At 35.9% G+C, this 13,633-nt stretch overlaps 1 protein-coding gene across 1 annotated transcript in view; it reads left to right on the top strand.

Moving 5' to 3' along the window:
* Positions 1 to 13,633, top strand: part of PTPN13 (protein tyrosine phosphatase non-receptor type 13) — a gene marked incomplete at its 5' end in the record, with an annotated part of 177,088 nt that overhangs the window by 50,431 nt on the left and 113,024 nt on the right. Inside the window, one exon of the mRNA XM_082653757.1 lies at positions 6,262 to 6,828. Within this exon, the coding sequence (XP_082509883.1) occupies positions 6,262 to 6,828 (567 nt within the window). The remainder of the gene's footprint in view (positions 1 to 6,261; positions 6,829 to 13,633) is intronic.

The following is a 13,633-nucleotide window of genomic DNA, read 5'->3' as shown; positions in this document are numbered from 1 at the left end:
CAGAAGCTAAGGCCTAAACTAGTGGGCTGTGTGCCTCCACTCTGTTATATAATACTGTCAATGCTGATAAAAGGCTTCACTAAGCAGAAAGAAATCAAACATTTCCTGCCAAGAAAGCTTAAGGTGGAAACCTACACCTTGATCAGATCAGCATGATAGTGCTTCAGAACTTGGGCGTATTGATAATATCATGTTTCTTTTTTTATGTACCTGAACACATTTGTGAAGACAGATGGGGAATCGGGGAGCCTCTTTTAATAGTGAAATGTCATTTTGAAGTTAGCTTCTAAGAGATGCTGTGAATTTTTTGAGACTCAGTGTGAGGAGAAAGATGAATGATGATATCCCATTAAGGATAATGTTCATCATAAATAACAAAAATAGTTAAAACACAATGTACTTTACAAGGAAGATTTTTTCAATTTAATTTAATAAATGGAATATGTTATATTATGAATACTCTTTATGATCTTAAAATTTTTTATTCATAGCTCTTCAACATTTATTTATTGTTTGCCATTTACTTTTTAGCAAACTGCGCACCCTCTGAAAGAAAATGTTTGTGGTTTCATTTTAAATTTGAATACTTATAATTGTATGTAATCTAATGTTGTCTGTAAACTGTTTCCGAACTCAGAGCATCTTTAAAGGTGGAAAAATCTACGTATAGTCACTAATTGTTCTGTTCTGAATAACTTAATTTTTTAAAGTATAGAATCTAAAACTTTACCAGGAGATCTTTTGATTTCTGGTTTTATGACTTTCTCTCAAAATAACTTAAATTCTCCCTCAGATAATTATATGCTGAGAAAAATAAAATAGAAACAAAATTTAGAACTTTATGTTGCTACTTGTTCAGAAGAGCTCATAATAGTTCAAATGGGTTAGTTCGTTTATCCTGTCACCTCTAAGAAGACATAACAAATTTTATCCACATTTTTGTAGATGGAGGAAGTGAGAAACAAATTAAGTGGCCTGCCCCAGCTCAGGGATTGAATGACAAAGCTAGTTAAAACCCCATCTTTTGACAGTAATCTTTCTGGTAGATTATGCTACCTAAATTGACTTTAAAAGGTTTCAAAAGTTATATAACCAGTCCATTCTGCAAGCATTTTTTTTGGAATTTCTTTTATCAGGAACAGTAAATACAAAAACAAGTAAGACATGATCCCTTACGTTATTGTTCCAGTTGGGGGTGGGGGTGAGGAAATGAGTAGGAGTGATGGCAGATATATAATAAAATGGTTAATTTTAATACAGTGAGAGAATGTCTTCATAGAGGTCCAGCATGCTCTGTGAGTTTAGATGAAGGAGCTTCTAACTCTGCCAGGATAGGAAAATACCACAGAAAGCTCCACCTGAAATCTTTTAAAAAGTAGCTACAATGGCATTGCTTTCAGAAATACCATTAGTTTAATTTCCTGTGATCAAAATGAGTAGTGAGCATAGCTATTAGGTGAACTTAATTAATGATTTCAGTGCTGCTTTTTGCTTGTTTAATAAAGTAATTATAATAGCCTGGGCACATGTTTGGAAAGATCTGGAAAGCATCTGAAGAAATTGCATTTTGTCTAGTCTCAAATATAGTTATTTGAGGTGACACTGGTATTAACAGTAGATGGTTTTCACTTGTTTACTAGACTGAAGCATCTAATAAGAGGGCCTAGAATTCCATGTTTTTCCTCATTTATATGTCCAGATGCTATATTTGAACTCTAATTTTGAGTTCCCAGATTAGTGAAATTTTTTCCCTAGTGCTTTAGCAACACAAAGCAACTATGATACTATATTGCTGTGTATGATGACATATGTATTTTATCCACCTGTGAAGTGTTAATCAGGCAATTACATATCTTGTTGTGTAGTTGAAGATAGTGAGCATCATTGACATGACAAAACGCATTGAGACTCCAGCCAGTTAGGAATATGTGATTTAAGAATAGTATGTTTATAACCAGCTGAAATCCACCTCTCTGTGTCTCTACCTAAAGATATGTCTCCTTTTTTTCCCCAAAATCAAAGAAAAGCAGTCCTAGGCTAGAATATCCACTGGAGAAACCACTTACCTCAAAACATCTCTTTCCTACCACTTCCTTTCTTTTCCTTCAAAAGGTCATCCACACTCAGTTTCTCCCTTTAATGCTTTTGTAGCTCATAGCTCTTACAATTTTACTTTAGAGCATTTGTAACAAGTATATACGTACCACTTTGAACCTTGTTTCACACTTCCACAGTTTTTTTGCTGTTTTCCTGAAGAGTATCACTGCCCTCTCCCTTCCCTCCCCCGCCATCTTACTTTCTCACTTCTCTTCCTATGTCACCATGCCTTTCTTTGTGCTGTTGGCTACTAGAAGAGAATTGTGGTTCAAAATCATTACTTTATAAGTAATAGTCATGAGATGTTAAGTTAGCTATCACAACGTGATTTCCAAACATATAAAGCAAAATGAGCCATATTTTGTAGAAACAGAGTAGGAAGTTAATATAAACCTTTAAATGAATTATTTTCATTATAATTTTGTTCTACCCTGAAGAATTTAAAATAACTTTCTGAAGTTTTTAATAACCATGAACTGAAATATTTTATATCTATTAATTTTTATAAAGACAATAAAAACCTAGCATTTATAAAGCCATAGTTGTCCAAGAGCCACCTTATTAGCAATTAGTTTTAAGCTTCATATGACAAGTGAGAAGACATGGCTCTTTTAGGATACCATGGCCCAGTAATAGATAGCTGGTAAATACTAATGACTTAAAAGAGAATAATATACCGTTACGAATGTAATAGACTCATGATACATTTGGAAAGTGATCTATTTCAATAGTGGTCAGCTTCACTGAAGAAGTCATATTTAAAATAAAACTACAGAATAAGAAACAACTAACCATAAGAAAGGTCCTAACATTTAAGAGACCTTAACAGAGAAAAACCTGTGGCCTGGATGGAATAAGGAAAGTGGAGATGAGACTAAAAAGGATTCAAGTGGCATGCCCAAAAGGAGTCTAGATTTTATTTGGAGTGCAATAGTATGCCTTTGAGACTTATTAAGCAGGATGGTGACGTCATGGAATGTGTTTTTAAAAGTTAGTTCTGGCTGCTGGGTGGAGGGTAGTCGGATGAAAAAAGAAGCATGGAGGCCATTGCAGTTATATAATCAAGTGATAATGTTAATTGGGAATAGGGTGATGCCAGTGGAATTGGAAATAATGGAGTAACATATCTTTGAGAATTTAGATAGCCAGCACTTTCTGATGGGTTTGATATGGGGAATTAAGAAGATGAAGGGTTTCAGGAGGGTGCCCGTATTTCTGTTTTGAGCCATCAGTTGGATAATGGTGCCACTCATTCAGGTTGGAAAGACCAGGGTAAATGGACATCTCTGGGTATGGGAAGCAAAAGATTAGTTTTAAGCATGTTCAGTTTGTGGTGCTTCTGAGATATACTAGTAGAAGGTCCAGTTGTTTCAGACTGGAGCTCCCAGAAGAGATCAGTGCCAAGAAAATAAATTGGGGAGTTGTCAGTATGTAGATAATATTTAAAGCCTTGTTAATAGGTGAAATTGTATAAGGAAAGAGTGAAAAGATAAGGTTCTAAAACTGACATCTGAGGAAAGCCAACATTTGGATATCCAGTAGAGGAGGAAAAGCAGACTTAGAATGAGCAGTCTGAGAAGTAGGAAGAAACCAAGCTTGTACAGAGAGGAAAATGATTCGTTAAGGGATTGTCATCACTATTAGTTGTTGCTGAGAGGTAGGTAAGAAATGGATGCAGAAGTGTCCATTGGATTTGGTAATATGGGTATCATCAGTGATATATGATGAGAGTTGCCAAGGTGTAGAGGAATGGGAAGTTGACTAAAGTGGGTAGAATAATGAATGGGAAGTGAGAAATTGGAGACAGCAGTAGCTGGAGGGGAAATGTGGTAATAGGGGAGAGGTTTTGTTTAGTTTGGTTTTGTTATAGAGATATTAGAGCACGTTTTGTGTACTAATGGGAATGACTCAGTAGAAATGGGGGATAATGAAGATGGAAGCAGAGAGGGTAGAAGTTAATTAACCAAAGAAATAAAATCTTTGATAAACTAAGAGGAGGGAGGAATTGAACACATATCGGGAATTGGCCTTTGGTAAGAAATTTCATCCTTTGAGACAGTAGGGAAAAGATTGCAGACATGGGTGGATATGTAGAATTAATCATGGAAAAATGAGTTGTCTTCTGACAACTATTTTCTTGGTGGAATATGAGACCAGCTCATCAGGCAAAGAGAGATGAGAGTTAAGGTGGGAAATCTGAAGAATGAGGGAAAATGAATCAGTTGTGGAAAGTGAGTGAACTTACTCTTAGCACATGATGTTGAGTGTCCGAAATGGTTGACCGTGAATTTATGGTGCTGCCAAAATACCCACTTGTTTGATTTTCTCCAAGTTTTGACTACTTGTTGGTAGTCAAGATAGTAAAAGAAGGCAAATTGTTGAGTTCATCTGTGATTCTATGATCTGTAAATCCTTTCAATTCTTATTTTTTATCTATTGTATTCTATCAATTTTAAGAGTATCTTTGTTCTGTATATTTAATACAATTTTAAATTAATGAGTCAATATGTGGTTTAAGAATGTAATTCACTGAAATACTGTAAGATAGACATATTTATCAGTTTAAAATTATTTTATATTAGAATCTAAAGTCTGTGGCAATCTATGTGTCTAGATGTGGTGTGGTATATTTCCCAGTATTCTGTAGATCAGGGGTCCCCAACCCCTGGGGCCACGGACAGGTACCGGTCCATGGCCTGTTAGGAACTGGGCTGCACAGCAGGAGGTGAGTGGTGGGCGAGCAAGCAAAGCTTCATGTGCCGCTCCCCTTTGCTCCCCAGCGCTCACATTACCCCCTGAACCATCATCCCCCTCCCCCAGTATGTGGGAAAATTGTCTTCCGTGAAACCAGTCCCTGGTGCCAAAAAGGTTGGGGACAGCTGCTATAGATGATGTGCCCCCAAATAGGCGATGTTATCCTTATTTGCACTTGAGTGGATCCATGTTCAGGGGGAAAATGAGTTCCAAGAAAACATTTGAATCTAATTTTCAAGCAATTATGTGTTGCCATTCTGAAATTAATTTACTTTTCTATGATTATTAAGGTAAAATTCGTGGTCAGGGAATTAGAGCTTATACTTGTTACCCTGAAGAAGCAATTGACTTCTTCAAATGAATCAGTAAACAATTTATTATTATCAGGAAGGTTTTAGTCATCATTTTACATTGTAACCATAGCAAATAGGTTATCAAAGAGGGATCACAGAAGGTCATGCAGGAAATCTTCAGTGTTTATGGGCTATTGGGTTAGTAACTATTTTTCTACATTTCTCTTTTTAATAGTGGAGCCATATATATGTGTGATTTTTGTTGTTGTTGAATCTATGAATTCAAAAAATTTCTGGTTGGACATTTTTGCTGCGCCTCAATGCATTTAGACTGCTGCCTTAAAAAAAATTAGAATGGCATACTGGTTTTAACTACATCAAAGACTAAAGCATAAATAAGAATGGGTAATTTCTTCTAGTTGACAAATATTGATACATTGTGTGCGAGAGGAAAAACTATTTCAGTACATGATGGTCTGCCGTGGAAAAATTGTTTCTTACATAATTTAAACACAGTCAAATTGTGTGGATTTCAAACATAATCAAATTTTCTGAAAACATATCTAATCATAATAAAACTTTGATACTTAAGAATTCCAAATAGTACAGTCTTTTTTCCGTCCAGAATATAGCAAGAATTCTTTGTTTCTTCTTTGAACATGTTTATTTAAATGACCAGAAAATGGCAGGGCTTTATATTGAAATAATACCTATTTGAATTATATCTTTAGAAGTTAAAGGAGTATACTACATATTCTATTATTACCCCAAATCGTTTCATGAATAATTAATATTCTACCAAACTGGTTAGTATCAGAAACTCTTATCTATTTTTTAAAATCAAATCATTCACCTTTGAATATAAAATAATGCTACTTTAAGAAGTAAGTTCAATATATTATTGATATCATTAGGTTAGAAACATTGAACTATGAAAAGTTATACAAACATAACATCTCTTTCCACTTCCCTTATCATCACCACCATCCCATTTCATCTCTCTTGCTCCATTCGGAGAATTAGGAAATTGCCACCACTTTCATTGTCAGTAGTAAGGTTACATTCCAGTTATTTTCTAAAAATTCTGTGCATACATGATAGATTCTTATCATTCCAGGAAGAAGCTCTACTTCTGATGTACTAGACACATACAAGTCTCCGTTCTCTCATCAGACCTTTCTTAACAAAGGGCTTAGTAAATCTATGGGATTTCTGTCCATCAGAGACACACAATATGAAGAAGTTTATTTCAAGGACATTTCATCAGATAATAACTCTGGACATGAAGATTCTGAAAATTCTTGCTCCCCTTACCAGTTCAAAACTAGTGGCCCAGAAAAAAAAGCTATCCCTGGCATTGATGCACTTCCCAAGAAGAAGATTTGGGCTTCATCCATGGACTTGCTTTGCACAGGTGACAGAGACATCTCTTCTGGGGAGACTGACAGACACCAACACTGTCTGCCTGAGGCGGTAACAGTACGGACTTCAACTACTCCTAGGAAAAAGGAGGCAAGATACTCAGATGGAAGCATGGCTTTGGATATCTTTGGCCCTCAGAAAATGGATCCAGTGTTTCACACACGAGAATTGCCCACCTCCTCAGCAATATCAAGTGCTTTGGACCGAATCCGAGAAAGACAAAAGAAACTTCAGGTTCTGAGAGAAGCCATGAATGAAGAAGGTTAGTAATTTCGTGTGTGTTTGAGAGAGAATTGAATTGAAGTATTTAAAATTGTGTTTTGAAATAAAGAAGGGTTAGTAAACCATTCCATAAGTCTTATTTCCACTGCCAAACCTTTGTAGCCAAATTAGCGTCTTTCTTCTCTATCAATTTCTGTTCTTCCTTCCACAAAAAACCCTAATCAAAGTACAGTGCTACCACAAAGTCATCCCTACTAAACACACCCAGTCCAGCCACTGTATAAGTCTCTCAATGTTTTAGGTAGGCAGGAGCCACGTTTTCTACTTCTTTTTAATCCTCCACAGCACCGGCTATCATGCACTATCTTGTGGGAGGCTTCTGTGAAGGACTGGTTCATGGAAATTAGATGCAGTTAATCAAAATCAGCAATCCCAGGGAGGCAGCGTAGACTGGTGACAGTACAGTGGTTCCCAAACCACCAGCTTCAAAAAACACATTTTGGGACACGACTCCTGGAGATTATAATTTCTTTGGTCTGGAATGAAGTTTTAAATCTACATTTTTAAAATCATAGTGTTTAGGTTTATAGATTTAGAGTCAGACAGCCTAGGCTTGAATTATTTACCCAACTCAGTAGCTATGTGATCCTTAGTTCAGCAGCTGGGCTTAATCACTCCGTCTTAAGTTACCCTATGTGTAAAATGGGCTTAACACAAATAAATTAATTGGGTAGTGAATGTAAAGTGATTAATAAGTCAAATTATTACAATCCTAGTATGGGGGCATAAAATAACTTCATAAATTATCAGTTATTATTTACAAGGGAAAACTCTGTTTCAAAAGTACCTATTCACACACAAAGTACAATATATTGAACAGAACAAAATTATGTTCTAGACATGGATAAAGGCTGTTTTTAGTATAGATAAGTAGAAGAGAGGGCAAAATAAGAATTTTCAATCTAATCCTCTCCATTTTTTAAAAGATTTATTTATTTATTTTATTTATTTTTGGCTGCATCGGGTCTTAGTTGTGGGACACGGAATCTTCGTTGAGGTGTGCGGGCTTTTCCTTGCAGTGCGTGGGCTTCTCTCTAGTTGTGGTGTGCAGGCTCTGGGGCACATGGGCTCTGTAGTTGTGGCACGCAGGTTCCAGAGTATGTGGGCTCTGCACACGTGGGTTCTCTAGGAAAGGCGCACAAGCTCAGTAGTTGTGGCACGAGGGCTTAGTTGCCCTGTGGCATGTGGGATCCTAGTTCCCTGACCAGGGGTTGAACCTGTGTCCCCTGCATTAGAAGGCGGATTCTTTACCACTGGACTACCAGGGAAGTCCCTAATCCTCTACATTTTTGAAGATTAAAGTTTTGTAACTGCCGCTTCTAGACCCCTGGAACATAGGTGATTAAAGGGAGCTTTAAGGTGCTTCTAGTTCAGTGAGAGTAGTAACATAATCAAGGGTCATATTCATTTTTAAGATCATGTCCTAGTGAATATTTTTGATTCATAGGTTACCTTGACAGTACTCTGCTAAAGGTTTGGTCTGTTACTTAAGTTTTAAGCATAGTTCTAGGACTGAAAATAGACCCCACATTGTGCTTTACTTCTCATAAATGAAGTTTTGCACTTTTTTTTTCAATTCAGGAGTTGCAAATAAGTGGGGAAATTGAAATTATGGAGGAAATTATTGAACACTTAACTAATATTATGGGTTTGTATATAATTGCATTGTTAAAAACATTAGCGAGCATTATGAGATGGTCAAATATAACCTAGATCTAAAAACTTTCAAAGACTTAAAAAGACTTTTATTTTTCAATGAAAATAAAAACTTAGAAATTTGTTTTATGCATGATTTCACTGTTTAACTCTGATAAGTAAACTTTTAGAGTTGTGACAGCAAAAAGCAGTCACTTTGTAGCTTAAAATAAAGTCTCTCCTTTCAGAAGTTTTATTTCATGACTATTTAGTGTTGCACAACTGCTAACATATGAATATAATTTATCCTGACATTCTTATGAGCATTCCCTCATGGAGACATTTATGTAAAGAAATTCTGCCCATTGTGGGAAAAAAAAATTCCTCAATGATTCAAATAGATAAAACCATGTTTGTCTCAATATAAATAGTGAAGATACACACCAGTTTAGATGACTGTTTCTAACATTTAAAAGGTTGACTGGTATATTTTCTTAACATGTAAATATTAAAATATTAATTTATAATGTTTTCAGGTGTACGTTTCAAAAGATTATCTGACTTACTATTTGGTAAATTAATAGTAGTTTGGATTAGTGAAGTGAGGAAAGTGTTTTTTACCCTTGAACCTTGGTTGAGAGTCAAATAGTAAAACATCAAAACTTTAGTGAAAATATTTTTAATTTGTTAAATTATGCTACAATAAATAGTCTGTTTAACATGTTTTGTTTGAATAGGTGATTTATGGGGATTTCCTATAAAGTGAGTATTAAGTCAAATTATGTCTTAGTTTGCATAGAAGTCTTTTATCTTCTTGGGAAACATGTGCATGCATGTGTGTGTAAGTGTACTATGGAAACTCAAATAGACCAACTTGTTTTCAGATATGCATATATATATCTGCAAAGATGATATATAATCTCTGTAAACTCTTATTTTTTCAAAATGCTAACTTGTTACAAAAAAAAAATTTCCAGATTTAGAAATTTTAGGTTTATTATAAGAGATAAAAGAAAAGGAAAAGATTTCTTTTTAAAAATAAATATGCTTTCAATTATTTGATATAGGACAATTTCTATCCTGAAATCTTTCTTTGGTATTGAAGAGTTTTCAAAAGCATTTGCTCCCACAAAGAACCTACCCATTTTCCCCCCAGAGTATATTTTATAACCAAGTTAAGGAAAACAGAACACCTTGAAAATGTTGGTTTATTATGGAAATATAGCACCTTAAATAAACTCCATTATTATATAGTAACTTGCAAGTAGTAATAAATTATATTTGCTTTAGACTAAAAGCATTGTTTGAAAGAAATGTTTGAGGTTTGGAATTCAAAAGCAATAATTTTATTAGTTATTTAGTTGAATAATTTACTGGTTTTATGCTGTGCTTTCTTTTTCTAAAGGTAGGATAATTTATGTTAGCCGAGCAAAGTACAGATTGCCAATATGAAGATTTCAGCTAGTATACAAAGAAGAAAAAAAATGGAAAATAATATAAACCCATTTATCTCATTTAATTCTTATGAATAGTAGGCTTCATAGATCCCTTTTCTGTGGACTAAAGCATTTAAAAATATTAATACTCTGGGGGCTTCCCTGGTGGAGCAGTGGTTGAGAGTCCGCCTGCCGATGCAGGGGACACGGGTTCGTGCCCTGGTCCAGAAGGATCCCACATGCCGCGGAGCAGCTGGGCCCATGAGCCGTGGCCGCTGAGCCTGCGCGTCCGGAGCCTGTGCTCCACAGAGGGAGAGGCCACAACAGTGGCCCACATACCGCAAAAAAAAAAAAAATACTCTATCCAGTTTTTGTGATCTTTACAATTGGAAGTTGCTACTGGGTATCAGTAATTTTAGAATTAGAAGAGGTCTTAAAGCACATGTGCTTGGGCTTGTGAAGATTTAATAATGTACCCAAGATCACATAACTGGTTAATGATAAAGTTTCCATTGTTATGGGAGATTGTAGATTTCCATGAGAGATTTCAGCATTCCGTCTAAGAATTTCCCACTACATGTTACCTCTTAATTTTTAAAAAAGGATGTGTTGCAGTGTTCACTGGGATAATACAACAGTCAGAAGAAAAGAAATTGCTAAATTGCAGTTTGTTCTTTGGGGCACATGAGGAGATTCATTGAACTAATGGGAAAGACAGTTGTCTCCTTCAACCTCAAATGTATAGCCCTTACCTTAGCCCAGGCCCCATCCTCTTGAAAGGAGCCTGTACCTAAATCAGCTCCATAGCATCTCCTCAGCTGACAGCATCAACCAGCCAACTAGCACAGGGGAAATCAGACTTTAAAATCACAGAGTTTGGTGTTGGAAGGAATTTGGATATCATTTAAATCAAACATCTCATTTTCAGAGACCCAGAGTAGACTAGTTTGCCAAAGGAAAGACATAATTCATAAATCATAACAGAGCTGAATTTAGAATCCGGGTCTCTGAAGCCCCAGAATAAGATCTTTTCTATTCTGCCATTCTGATTTCAAGCAGAAACCAGAAACATTTCAGATATATTGTTGGGAAAATATTTTACTGCCTGGGAAGTTGGACATTCAACTAACCACCTAAACAAACCCCTTAGGTCTCTTCCTAGTAAAATTATATAATTTTTAATACAGTAAAACAAGATATAGAGGCTCATTTGGTTTTTCCTTCAATAAACCACACTGGATATGGGTTAAGGTGGAGCTCCATTGTGTCATATCCTCTATTGTGGCAGATAGTGGGATTTTGTTTTGCTTTGTTTTGGATAGTGTTTTGATGGGGCTCTACTGCGGTAGGATCTGTGAGATGGTTATCCTGTACCTGATGGCATAAGAGAGTAAACTATCAAAAAGCAGTGATTGGTATTGAGTGCTCTAATTTCTTTGGGAACAAAATGAAGTTAGGAACAAAAAAGATCCCAAGAAAGAAATTGTAGTTGAAGTTTAAACATTATAAGATTATTATGATGATTATTAATAGTTTTCTACATTCATAAAGCAGTGAGGGAGGGGCAGGAAGAAACATAACAGCTTTCTCTCATGGAAACTAGTTTTAAAATTTGATGTCATTCCCTTTTTTTTGCTTTATTCTTTTCATTTCACTCTTTTCACCTCAGCATAGGACTGTACTGTTATACGCTTTTCCCTTCTTCCCTGTTCCCAGTATTTTCTTTTCCACCTGTCTCTACTCCATCTCAAGATCTGAGAAATTGTCTGTTTTCTAATGAGAGTGTCTGTTGTCGTGTCATTTGTGGTGTAATCACCACACACTCCCTATCCATTGCTCTGTGGGTTGGCAGCACATTCCTGATTATGAGAGATTGAGTTGGAACCAGTACTGTGAGTATAGTATGAACAGCACTCCACACCCTGGGTGGGGACTGTGAATAGAATTTTGCTTCCAACAGTCAATCTACTTTATGTCTAAATTAAGTATCGTTTCCTTTCTTTCAGTGCTGTGGCCTCTGGTCTAGCCTAGTTTTTGCTGTTCTGTGACTGTTGTGTGAATACAGCTTAAACTCTGTTGTGCAGCTAGAGTATGTAAACACTCAAATATGTGAGCTTGTTCTCATTATTAAGGCACCTTAATGTTTCATTTCCATTCACATTCATTCCATTGAACTTGAAAGTGCATATACTTTTTTTTTTTTTTTGGCTGTGTTGGGTCTTCGTTTCTGTGCGAGGGCTTTCTCTAGTTGCGGCAAGCGGGGGCCACTCACTGAGCGAGGGCCTCTCTTGTTGCGGACCACAGGCCTCAGACACGCAGGCTCAGTAGTTGTGGCGCATGGGCTTAGTTGCTCCGCGGTATGTGGGATCTTCCCAGACCAGGGCTCGAACCTGTGTCCCCTGCATTGGCAGGCAGATTCTCAACCACTGCACCACCAGGGAAGCCCGCATATACTTTTATAGTTACATTTCTGAAGAGTAGGAGGATGGAATCATAAATGTTACAGTTCATCATAGGGGATGCTACTAGTGACATTTTAAGGAGAGAGAGAAATATTTTCAAAACTTATCTTTTTTTTCTAAGAGCCAAAATTGGTAAAGATGAACTACTCAGTTTTTATTTTTTCCTTATTTCCCTTAGAATAGCAACCCCCCCACAAAAAAGAAAAAAAAAGATTGAGTCATTATTTGGATTACTCCATGAACTTAAATAATTTAAATAATCAGTTTCCACAGAAGTAAATATGAATAAGAAGGGATTTTATGTGATATTGGTCAAGTATCACATGTACTTAAGTATTAATGACTTTATTATTATACTACTAAGATATAAAATATTTTGTAGCTCTGAAGAGCACACTATTATAGATGGATTCAACATCTTAACCAGAAAGAATCAAGTGCCTACTATGTTTCCAGGGCTGAAATTTAAAGAGATTTATGTTTTAGACCAGCATTGTCCAATGGAACTTCAATGGAGGAAATGTCCTATATCTACAAAGTCCAGCTCTGTAGTTACAAGCCACATGTGACTGTTGAGCACTTGCATTGTAGCTAGTGCAACTAAGGAACAATATTTTATTTAAAATTACCTAGCCATTGAGTGCAGCTTCAAACCATTCTCACACAGTTAGTCCAGTAAAAAAATAACCAAAGATTGGTTTGAAAAGCATTTGAGAAGAAATATTCAGTAAGTCATTCTTTAGCTTAAAAACAACTGAGCATAGACATTTACTTCTCTTCTTTGATTTAGCCAAGTGAAAAAAAATGAAGTTGCATTTTTAAATGCTAAGGAAAGTTACAAGTGAAACCAAAATGAGCTTTCCGGTGTCTATAATCATAGTAATATAATACTGGTTTTGGAGTCCACAGAAATCAGAGGGTACTTTATCAGAAATTAGGGACCTAATTTAAATCTAACTCATACATAGTTAACATAGACCCAGTTTGGCTTTGATATAGAAACCTTCTGAAAAGCATGGATCGATATGTTTTAAGAAAGATTTTAAATGGATCTTACTAGTAATGAGTATCATCACAAGGTTTAAGACCCAACAGTTTTAGCCTCCAAAATATTTCTTCATTTCATTCCAGTCTCTCAATTCCTTTGTTGCCCATGGACTATAGAACTAGCTTTCTAAATTGATCTCTCAGCTATAGTTTGTCCTCTGTTTTACCTGCCATGCAAATTTGAATACATTTCTTCTCTGCCTTC

This window comes from Grampus griseus (genome assembly GCF_964374135.1).
Source record: "Grampus griseus genome assembly, chromosome: 4".
In the NCBI taxonomy this organism is placed as follows: domain Eukaryota; kingdom Metazoa; phylum Chordata; class Mammalia; order Artiodactyla; family Delphinidae; genus Grampus; species Grampus griseus.
This window is presented reverse-complemented; position numbering and strand designations above follow the sequence as displayed.